Source organism: Otolemur garnettii, unplaced genomic scaffold (genome assembly GCF_000181295.1).
Source record: "Otolemur garnettii isolate 467f Iridium unplaced genomic scaffold, OtoGar3 scaffold00032, whole genome shotgun sequence".
NCBI classification, from domain to species: Eukaryota; Metazoa; Chordata; class Mammalia; order Primates; family Galagidae; genus Otolemur; species Otolemur garnettii.
In genome coordinates, this window is record NW_003852427.1 from 6,401,164 (window position 1) to 6,413,485 (window position 12,322).

Genomic DNA, 12,322 nt, shown 5'->3' on the forward strand with positions numbered 1-12,322 from the left:
ATGATTGCTATGTGTAGCAATTAGTTCTGAATGTCATTCTGCCTTTGAATAGAGATGAGCACCCTTCCCCATGTACAAAAACCATGGACCCTCAGAAAACCCTGGACATATGATCCATGTTGAGAAATAAAAACCAGAATATCACCATTTTCTTTTACCATTCCTCTATTTAAGAAGTAAAAATTATACAGCTCGGCACCTGTGGTTCAAGTGGCCAAGGCACCAGCCACATACACCTGAGCTGGCAGGTTCAAATCCAGCCCAGACCCACCAAACAACAGTGATGGCTGCAACCAAAAAATAGCCAGGCGTTATGGTGGACGCCTATGGTCCCAGCTACTTGGGAAGCGAAGGCAGGAGACTCGCTTGAGCCCAGGAGTTGGAGGTTGCTGTGAGTTGTGATGCCACGGCACTCTAACCCAGGGGTACAGTTTGAGGCTCTGTCTCCAAAAAAAAAAAAAAAAAAGTAAAAATTATGTTGATAGGATTATTTCAATTAAGTGACAGTATGACTACGGAAGCTTTTGAAGTCTTTTTTTCTTTATATGTCCCATAACTGCTTGACCTAAATAATAAGAATATGAAATCATCTTCTAGAAAAAATACTTTGTAGCTATTCTCAGACCATATCAACATAATTTATTGCTGGCCTAAAATCAATATTATATTCCATTGAATTTAACATACCCCATTATTTTACATTCCTCTGAAACCCCAAAACATTGCCCATTTTAAGTCTGAGATGCATGACAATTTCAGAAATTTTAGAAGGGTAGAGAGAGTCTTAAAATGTAGTAAATAACACATTGTATGTTCAATTCTTTAGGCACTTAGCATTCTTCTAGGGGTAACTGACCCTGGGCCCTAGGACAATACTAACTCATTTTCAGTTTGGAAAGATGTTTTGCCTGGAACATACAATCCAAGAAATGTATGGGATTTTCCTCTCTTCATTTATTTATAACTTTTAACTTTACTTTTATAAGAAATGGTAACTTCTTTTTTGAGACAAAGTTTTTCACTCTATTGCCCCAGGATAGAATGCCATGGTATCATAGCTCACAGTAACCTCAAACTCCTGGGCTCAAGTGATCCTCTTGCCTCAGCCTCCCAAGTAGTTGGTACTACAGGCATCCACCATAGTGCCTGGCTGTTTTTCTATTTTTAGTAGTGACAGGGTCTCACTGTTGCTCAGGCTGGTCTCAGACTTCTGACCTCAAGCAGTCTTCCTGCCTCAGCCTCCCAGAGTGCTAGGATTACAGGCATGAGCCACCACACCCAGCCGTGGTAATTACCAATAATGGTAATTATTGATATATTTGTTCTGATCTGCAAAGAATATTAGTAGTTGGAAAGTACTGAATAAGTTCCAGGCACTATGGGAATATGGAGGTGACAGAAACGCAAGAGCAAAAGGGGGCAACCAAATCATGTACAATGGAGAGAAGGAAGTGATTTGGAAAGAAGGGGTGTTACCAGGAACATATCACAGATGACACGGTATCTACACTGCTTTTTATTTTATTTTTTTTAACATTGAGAATTTCAGTAGGGAAAATTTTTTAAATTTCAGATTAATACAAGGGCACATATGATTAGGTTACATTGTGTTAGGAGAAGTCCAAGTTGTATTTGAGTCCTTCCATCCAGGAGGAGTGCCACATACCCCTACGTTATACCCATTAGGTGGGAGTTTACTAATCCTCCCCTTTTCTTTCCCCTCCCTCCTCGTTGAATTTGTATTTTTCTCTCCGATGGGCCCATAATTGTTTATCTTCTAGTTTCAAAGTAGTACTGAGCAAGTACGTGGGATGTTTGTTTTTCCATTCTTGAGATACTTTACTAAGCTGGCTTTTGAAAGAAGTAGTAAAATTTGCTAGAGAACCAAGGGTATAGGTAAGGTATGTTTCAGGTGGGCATGTGCAAATCACAAGTCACTTCAGGGGAGAGGGGTCTGGAGAAAGGTCTCTAACTACAAGGCTAAGAAATCTAGACCTTAAAAATGTAGCTGCTAAACAGTTATGGTTTTGTGATTTAGGTTATAGAAAATCACTTAAGAGTGGGTGTTACCTTAATACCTCTTTTACATGTTGAAATAAACATTTCTCAGATAGGTTTTCTTCAGCAATATACAACATATGTGATGATGTATCTCCATTTCTTTGTCTTTGATTATTTTTGTTTCTTGCCCTCTTTCTAATCAGGATGTTGAAAATGAGGGGCCCGAGCCCTCTGACTGGGACCGGTTTGCTGCTGAGGAGTATGAGACTCTTGTCGCAGAGGAATCTGCACAAGCACAGTTACAGGAAGGGTGAGTCTCCCTTTGTCTGGTAGAATTTTTTAACAGGAATGCCATGTCAGGAGTATTAAAACCACCTAAAAAAAGTCTTTTTTTGTGCCTTGGCACCTGTAGCTCAGCAGCTAGGATGCAGGCCACATTCACCAGAGCTAGTGGGTTCAAATCCAGCCCAGGCCCGCCAAACAACAATGACAACTACAACCAAAAAATAGCCAGGCATTGTGGCAGGTGCCTGCAGTCCCAGCTAATTGAGAGGCTGAGGCAAGAGAATCACTTAAGCACAAGAGCTGGAGGTTGCTGTAAGCTATGATGCCATGGCACTCTACTGAGGGTGACATAGTGAGACTGTGTCTCCAAAAAAAAAATTTCTTTTTCATTTTTGAATAGCATAAAAATGATTTGTTTTCACCAACTTTAGTTAAATGAATAGTCTCCCTAGTAGTCTAATTTCCTGATACAGTTTTCTCATGTCCCATTTCCTTTAATGTAGTTGCATCTTTCACTGAAAACCAAGACCACTGAGCAGTCACACTAGTATTTTAGTGACATCATAAATCCTGTAGAGGATGGACAAGGTGGCTCACACATATAATTCTATCACTCTGGGAAGCCAAGACACAGGGGATCACTTGAGCTCAGTTCAAGACCCTGTCTCTACAAAAAATAGAAAAATTAGCCAGGCATTGTGGTAGATGCCTATAGTCACAGCTATTCAGTAGGCTGATGCAGGAGGATCACTTGCACCCAGGAGTTTGAGGTTGCTGTCAATTAGGCTGATGCCATGGCACTCCAATCTGGGCAACAGAGTAAGTCTCTGTCTCGAAAATAAGTAAGTAAGCAGATCCTGTTGATCAGTGCTATAGAACACTATGCCATGAAAATTTTTTAAAATCATTAATTAAATTACTTTCAAAAGAAGTTCAAAGCATAGTAAGTACATTTTTTTACTAGTTTTTTTGAATCAATGTAATTTAAGTGTGTCGTGAAAGTTTTAACAATAGGTTCAAGTGTGCCATGAGATTAAAAAAAGGTTGAAAAACATTGTAGTATAGATAGAGGAGGAGGCTAAAGGAACCAAAACCTCTTTAAATAATAAAAATGATCATGTTTAAAACAAATATTTATCATACATGCATGGTTATGTGCATTCAACCCTGTATAGGAAATAACTTCTACGTATAATTGGTACTAGTCAGGGCATAATTCCATAAAGGGACCATGTTAAGATGTTATCCAAGAATTTGACTGCTTGGATTTCAGTAACTCTTGATGACTCCTTCCATCATCTTCTAATGACTTTTTCAGAAATTCCTCTAATTCTTCCTTGGTCATTGTTTCTCTAAGGCTTATCATTAATGTAATGCATTTTTTGAATAGGCAGTATTCATATAAGATTCAAAGAAGCAAAAAGAATAAATAGTAACAAGTTCCCTACTGTCCAGTTTTCCTCTCTAAAAGCAACCAGTATTATCATGTTCTTGTGTGCCCTTCCAAAGACTCTCTCTCTCCATATAATGTATGTGGAAATACCTGTACATTCTTTTGTTATTTTTTTCTTACACAAATGATAGCATGTCTAATGAATGATAGTTTTTTACAGCTGTGTAATATTCCACTGTACAGTTATGTCCATTATTTTACAGTCCTCTACTGATACATTATTTCTAATATTTCACCATTAGAAATTATAATGTTGCAATGAATCATCTCATATATATGGGACAAATTCCTAGAAGTATAGCAGGTAGCATACTCAAACTAGGTATTTGAAGAGTTTTTTATGCAAAGACTTAAAAGAGTTTTAGAGAAACCAACAAGAAATGATGCAGACACCCAGAACTGCCAACAGTGGGAAGCCATTTTCATCCCTAGGCCTAAAGGGGTAAGGAGGTGAAACCAGCACTAGAACCCAAAGAGAACAGTTATATGGAGGGAGTCACCCATTGGGAACTGTGACCTTTAGTAATGGGATTTAGCCAACTTATGGCAACTCAGCTGAGAAGAAGCTGCTAGAATTTAATTCTCTTCATATCCTGCTGGTGTCTCATGTTGACTTGCAGTCAGAAATCAGAAGAAAAAGGAGCCCAAAGATGTTGTCTATTTAGGTCAGTCTCCTTAGCATAGCCTAGGGGATCTGAAGGGATAAACAGAAAATATCCAGCCCAGTAGTCCTCCATATAGATTGAACTGTTTTATATACTATCAGTAAGCATGCATCACCAAACCGCTTTTTTTGGCTGGGCCTGGGTTTGAACCCGCCACCTCTGGCGTATGGGGCTGGCACCCTACTCCTTTGAGCCACAAGTGCCGCCCTAAACCACTTTTTTTTTTTATTAAACAAGGTCTTACTCTATCATGTGGGCGGGAGTACAATGGCATTATCACAGCTTACTGCAACTTCGAACTCTTGGGCTTAAGCGATCCTCCTGCCTCAGTCTTCCAAAGTGCTAGGATTACAGGAGTAAGCCACCACAACTAGTCTACTTTCTTTAATCCAGAGGAGAGGTTTCTTTAATCTGCTTAGCCACAAAAATGGGGTTTCATTTTTATGGCAATGACCTAGAAACCCTAAAAATCAGTCATTATGCTTTGAGTACCCAAAACCTAACCGCATTGGAAGAGAAGACAGGAAAGTAGATTCATAAGCATGATTTATAATTCCTTAGCATTGACTGTCCATTCTAGGAATTATTAGAGTTAGTTTACTGATCTTACAAAGCACACCACGTATGAGTATTAATGATAGTGAAAAACTAGAGACAACTGAAGTATCTAAAGGGAAGATTAATGAAGTTAAACTACATGGCTGGGTACAGTGGCTCTCACTTAGAATTCTGTCACTTTTAGAGGCTGAGGTGGGAGGATCACTTGAGGCCAGGAATTTGAGACCAACCTGAGCAGCATATCAAGACCACATCTCTACATAAAATACAAAAAATTAGCTAGGTGTGGTGGCATGCACCTGTACTCCCAGCTACTTAAGCAGCTTAGGCAGGAGAATGCTCAAGCCCAGGTGTTTGAGGTTGCATGAGTTATAATGAAACCATTGTACTCTAACCTGGGTGACAGAATGAGACTCTCTCAAAAATAAAAAATTATGATACACATACACAGTGCAATTACACGTAGCATTAAAATCATTTCATAGATGGATATTTTTAACTTTTCATTAAGAAAAATAGGGACAAGAAAAGAAGGCTTTAAAAGATCAAAATTAATAGAAAAGAATTATCCAAAAAAATTAGGTATAAATAATGAAAAAAAGAGATCTAACATATATGTATTAAACAGAACATATAGAAGAAAAATTCAAAGATAAAGATTTTTTTAAAATAAAACCTGGATATTAAAGGTCAGAGAATCATGCTATATCCAGGAAATACTGAGTAGTGATTGACCCCAGATATGTTGTGATTTTATTGGAATTCAAGGATAATTAAAGTTTTATGTGCATTTTCAGTTTGGGGCTTTTTTCCCATTTTTTACAAATGCAAATCACCAGACAAGAAGGAAAAAAGTCAGCCTTTCTTCAGGTAACACCACAGTAAAATTAAATATTGAAAAACCACAAAACAATGTTTACAACTTTATCAGATAATTTTATATGAAGCCAAAATGACATTCACACATAAAGACACAGATGGATATTTTCAAACATGTGACAACTGAAGTATTTCTTTCTAAGGGAGCTTTTTTAAAAAACAGGACATAATCAGAAAACCAAGAGAGAAACCAAATTAAAGCATTTAAAAATGGAAGCCAGGTCCCAAATCTCAGCACTTTGGGAAGCTGAGGAAGGAAGATCTCTTGAGGCCAGGAGTTTGATACCAACCTGGGCAACACAACAAGATCACATCACTACAAAAAAACTAGCTGGGGATGGTGGCACATGCCTACAGTCCCAGCTACTTGGGAGGCTCAGACAGAAGGATTACTTGAGTTCAGGAAGGAGTTCAAGTTTACAGTGAGCTGTGATTATACCATTGTACTTCAGGCGACAGAGAGGGACCCTTTCTTTAAAAGAAATAAAAAGAAAAAGGAGCAGCCTCCTTTTTAAAAAGAAAGAAATGGAGCAGCCATGGTAGAAAAGGAATAGTAGTGAGAATTGAGTCCATATAAATGAAGAAATAAGCTGGATATACTGGCTAACATCTGTAATCCTAGCACTCTGGGAGGCTGAGGCAGGTGGATTACCTGAGCTCAGGAGTTAGAGACCAGCCTTAGCAAGCACAAGACTCCATCTCTACTAAAAATAGAAAAACTAGGTATTGTGGTGGGCACCTATAGTTTCAGTTACTTGGGAGGATGAGGCAGGAGGACCATTTAAGCCCAGGAGTTTAAGGTTGCTGTGAGTATGGCACCATAGTAGTCTTACCCAGGGTGACAGAGTGAGACTTTGTCACACACACACACAAAAAAAAACTAAGGGCATTAAAAGATAGTAAACTGGTCACATGCATTGGCTCACACCTGTAATCCTAAGCACTGTGGGAGGCCAAGGCAAGAGGATTACTTTAGCTCAGCAGTTGGAGACCAACCTGAGCAAGAGTGAGACCCCATCTCTACTATAATAAAAATAGAAAACTTAGCCAGTCATCATGGCATGGGCCTATAGTCCCGGCTACTCCAGAAGCTGAGGTAGAAGGATCACTTGAATGTAGGGGTTGAGGTTGCAGTGAACTACAATGACACCACTGCACTCTACCTGGGGCAACAAAAAGAGACTGTCTCAAAAAACAAAAGGAAAACCAGACACAATATTCTGAAAAGCATAATGGAACTAAAATTGAAATGTAAAAAAGAAGAAAATAATAAATGTGTAAAACTGGAAATAACTAAAACTGGAAGAAAGAAAATACATGTGTAAGGTTCACTAGTAGGGTCTCAATAAATACCCTCAAAGCTAATAAATCAAGTTGAAGGTTTAAGAATATTAATTAAATATAAATAAACTTTAAAAACTAAAGCCAGACACTAAATATTATAATTGAATCCAAAAACATGTATACACAAAGGAAAATCACAGCCCATGCAGTATAAATTAAGAAGGTAGAACTAAGGCAAATATGAGTGTGTAGGTCGGTAAATGTAAAAGGAATAAACTCAGTTATTAAAAGAAAAAGACTCAATTATGGAATAACAAAAAAATCAACAAAGGCTAAATACAAAAAGAATTAAGACACACCAAAAAAGCTTCCTGATAATACCAGATTTTTGAAGGAAAACCTCAAAAAAGGAGAAATTGAAACCTGTTATTTACAGACACAGTAAACTATTCCCTGAAAATATAGGCTAAAGTTTGTGTGCAATTTACTATGTTAAACTATTTTAAAATTGCACATGAACTTTATGTCCATCCTGTACATAAAAATACCTTTGGGGGTTATGTTTATAAACCATTTACAAAATACATATTAAGTCACACACAAATACTTCTAAAAAGTAGCAATATTAGATAGACTAGCATCTGATTTCAAGGAGGGAGATAACAGTATGCTGTAGTTTTCAGTCTCACATCATATGAAAACAGAGAGAGCACCTCCTTAAGTAAGAAGAGAAACTTCAGTAGACCACTAAAAAAACGAAAGTAGGTAGGATCAGATTAAAGGAGATGGCAGCTTAGATTCTTTGTAATAGAATGTAAAAAAATAATTACTACTACTAATCATTATGGGAGCAGTACTTAATGATCTATACCTGAATTCAACTGAAACCAATAGGAAGAAGACAGCCAGAAGCAGATGCAGAGGGTAAGTCAACCCTGGAACATCCCATCCTACCCCTAAATGAAAGACAAAAGCAGTAAGTGTGGATCTTAGAGCAGAAAAATCCCAGCCAGTGAAATAACTATAGCCTAGCACCACATCCCATCTCCCACTCTCTCATTAAAAACACAAACAGCCTCCCCCTTCATTTTTCCCTAAGTAGCCAGTGAAAACAGAGGAAGCAGTCTGCTCTCAACTATACAGAAAAGTGGACAAATATCAAACAGTTGAGAAATGCCAGTAAAAAACCTCCTTACACCCTGGGAAAGAGACAAAATTCAGCAATCAGAACAAGACATCAGAATTGATTATATTTACCATTTAAGGGATAAGAGAGAATGCAATATTCCTGAAGATGAGCCAATTTCTCAGAAAAAAAATATTTTTAATAAAAAATGCAATCACTGCACTAAATAATAGAATGGATACAGCCAAAAAGTTGCTAACTTGGGATAGTGATCAGAAGATTGTTGTAAGAAATCCTTTTAGAAAGCAATAAAAAGCCAAATAATTGCCATAATTTTAACTTTTTAAGCAATTAAAAGGTAAACAGAAACAGGAATCGAATTTTTTCCGGCCATGTTGTAAGTACTTTAGGTTCTGTAGGTCTCTGCAAAGCTACTCACCAGCCATAACTAAAACCTAAGCAAGTGTATGTAATATGTTCCAATACAACTTGAATAACAGACCCTGAGATACTAATTTCACATCACAAAATATTCTTTTGATTCTGTTTCTCAAATTTAAGAAGGTATAAAACTATTCTTAGCTCATAGGCTATACCAAAATGGGCAGCAAGACAGGTTTGGCCCACAGACTGTTGACCCCTCAACTGAAGTGAAATTTCGGAACATAAAGATAGAGAAGAGCTGACAACCTACCAGAGAAAAGTGCACACAAAAATAAATAAAACAAGGTCACTCAAGTGGCAAAGAAAATAACTTTGAACCTTGAATTCTGTTCCTACTCAAATGTGAGGGTCAAAGACATTTCAAAGACTTTTAGAAGTTTGCCAAAAATTTTATCCTACAGACTATCTCTGAAAGAAATATTAAATAATATTCTTCAGCTAAAACAGTAAATAGATCTTAGAAGAAATCAGGGGATGCAAAGAACAGTCATGAGAAATGAAAGTAGTAAAATTTATTCTTAGGACTAGGTAAGTATTGATCACAGATATTGTTAATAGAACAGAGAGTATGCTATGGTTCTTATCTTTATTAGAATAGAGAATATAGATGTAGACTGGAGAACATAAGACACTGATAAATATATTTCTTTAACAATTACTAAAGTATATCTGTTGAAATTTTAAGGTCAATCACTAGAAGAGGAAAAATAAACTAAAAAACTTTCAAATCAGTTTTAGAAAAAGAAAAGCCATAATTGAAAAAAAGATGAGTAAACAAAAAGTCTACTGAAAGGCAAATGTGTTAATCAACATCCTTCTACTAACAAGTGACCTAAATTCAAATCAAATTGTCATAAGCTAAAAACAAACAAACAAAAAAAACAAAAAGGCTTAAACAAAAAGGAAAGTACTGGTTTATAGAACTGAAAAGTCCAGGATAGTAGACAGTACTAACTATAAGGACTCAAAATGATAAAAGTAGGACTTAATCTCTTTCACCTCTAATATATGTTTTTCTTTCATTCTTTTGGGTGAGACTTTCCTATGTAGTAGCAAGATGATCACGTAACAGCTTTAAGTTCAGAGAAAAGAGAAAAATCTCTTTCCCACAAATTCTAACAAAAGCTTAGGATTCATGTCACTTATGGCTTGGTTTAGGTCCAGTCCCTTAACCAATTCCTGAAGGGAGTTAGGCCTAGATCTAAACTTGGATATGAGTCAAGTCCATCCAAACCATATCTTCTCCAAAGGAAAACAGGGAGAAAAAGGAGAGTATGTCCAGAAGAAAAAGAAATGTTACACTAAAAAAGGAACAACATGTCCACTATATTAACAAAGAGAAGACAAAAAGAAAAAGCACAAAATAAATGGGTGGAATAAGTCCAGATATAGTATCACTCATAAAATCAGTATACAGTTGGGTTGATTAAAAATCCAACCACATACTGTTCCTTCAGTTCACACCATACACAGATTTAACAGGCAAAGGAATAGTAATAAGAGGAAATCAGATATGGCAATGTTAATGAGACAAACAATTCAAAGCTTTAAAAGGGACTTACCAGTATTTTAACACTTGGCCATAAAAATAAGTTATGAACTATATCCGCTATATAAAGAAAATCTAATAGAAAACAAGGAGAAACTGGCAAGTCCACAGTTGTGAAAACCAACAAATTCAATGGGAGGGAAAAACCCTAAGGAATATAAATGACAAAAAAACACAGTGAATTTGATTTCACAAAGATAGCAGTACACATGGAACCACCACAAAAGTGCGTATTTTATTAAGGCATATAGAAAACAGAAATAATTTTTTTAAATACCACTAGCATACAGGCCACATTTGCAGCCTGAAATTAACCAAAAGAATAGCAAAAATGTACATATCTGGAAATTTTTAAATAAAGTTTAAATTGTGGAGGGTTTTGAATATATTATAAAATAATCTTTAAGCAAGAGGATATGAAAATAACAAATTATAGTCTTTTTTAGAACCAGACAATGAAAGCATTGTATTTATTAAAACTTACAAGATATGGACAAGATGAAATTTTAACTGATAGACTGAAATAAATGAATTGGGTTGTCCACTCAAGATGCATGGGAAAGGATGACAAAATAGACCCAAAGAAAGTACATCCCTTGGTGTACGTGTGGGTTTTGGTTCCAGCACCACCTGAGTATACCAAAATCCATACATAGTCAAGTCCAGCAATCAGCCCTGCAGAACCCACATATACAGATAGCCCTCCATATACTCAGGTTTTACATGCTTTGACTACTGGATTTTTGGCCTATGTTTGGCTGAAAAAAAAATTGTGTTTAAGGAGATGCATTCAGTTCAAACCCATGTTGTTCATAGGTCAACTATTTATAGTAGGAGAAATAAACACTTATTTAAACCAGAAGTGTCCAACCTTTTGGCATCTCCAGGCCACACTGGAAGAAGAGTTATTGTGTAGGACCATACATTAAATACACAAGCACTAACTGATGAGCAAAAAAAAAAAAAAAAAAGTCCTCATATCATAATCCTAATTATTCAGTAGCCTGTTCAGAGTCTTTTAAAATCATGAAGCAGGTGCCAAGCTTGCAATGACTAATATAGAAAATGTACTTATCTAAGTAACAAAATAGCTTTTGGGTTTTTGGGGGGGGGTTTATTGTAAAAGTGTACAACATAAAACTTGTGGGATAATTGACTTTGTATTTGAGAAACTGACATCAGTATCCGGTTCAATGGATATAGTTGCAATTCTCAGTGAGTTCTCAAGGTGCTCATCAGTTATTTTGGATCTAATTGTGTTCTTAATGTGCTTCATTTTAAAAAATAGTTGCTTGCAAAGGTAGGTGCTGCCAAAAAGCAATGACATGAATAAGGTATGATTGTAAAGCAAGAGGTATTTGTCTCTGGGAAGACAGGACCTACATAAATCCAGTAAATAGACATGGTCAAATTTTTCAAGTTGAATGTCAGATTGCAGCTCTATGCATTCCATTTGAAAATTAGCAGGTAACCTTTATGTAGGTTAAAAATGAAATTTCAGATGCACCAAAATATTATTTTCCCAGAAATCTTGAAATCTGCTTTCAAATTCTTGTATGAAATCAAAAGTAAGGCCTCATATTTTTCTCTATTCTAGGACTATCATGTCAAAATGTGTGTTTGCCATAATTTGACCTTGCCATAATTTCAGTTTGATTTGGAGTGCTATGACAGATTGAAAATTTTCATGTATTGGTAAATTGGTTTTCATCTTGAAGATATAAGTTTAACTCATTTAAATGAACAGTTAAAGCTACTAAAAATGCTAAATCTACAAGCCAGTTTTCACTGCAAAGTTCTGGTATAAATCTGGTTTTTGATACTGTAATCAACTTGGTAACATGTTGCAAATCATGAAATCTTTTTAACTGTTTGTCCTCAACTTAGCCATCTTCTGAAAAGTAGATATTGTTGCCATAGTCAGCATTAATATTTTTAAGGAATTGCTGGAATTGGCAATGATTCAATCTCTTGGCCTTTATCAAATTCACAATCTTGATGATGATTTGCATGACATTATCCATTTTTAAAACTTTGTGTATAAATTTTCTTGATGTACTATGCAATGAAACTTTATC

General features: G+C 36.2%; 1 protein-coding gene across 2 annotated transcripts in view; it reads left to right on the plus strand.

Moving 5' to 3' along the window:
- Positions 1-12,322, plus strand: part of PPP2R3A (protein phosphatase 2 regulatory subunit B''alpha) — a 175,183-nt gene that overhangs the window by 143,735 nt on the left and 19,126 nt on the right. For both annotated transcript variants that reach the window (XM_003789411.3, XM_012804929.2), the window contains one exon: positions 2,205-2,311. In XM_003789411.3, coding sequence (XP_003789459.1) covers positions 2,205-2,311 — 107 coding nt within the window. The remainder of the gene's footprint in view (positions 1-2,204; positions 2,312-12,322) is intronic.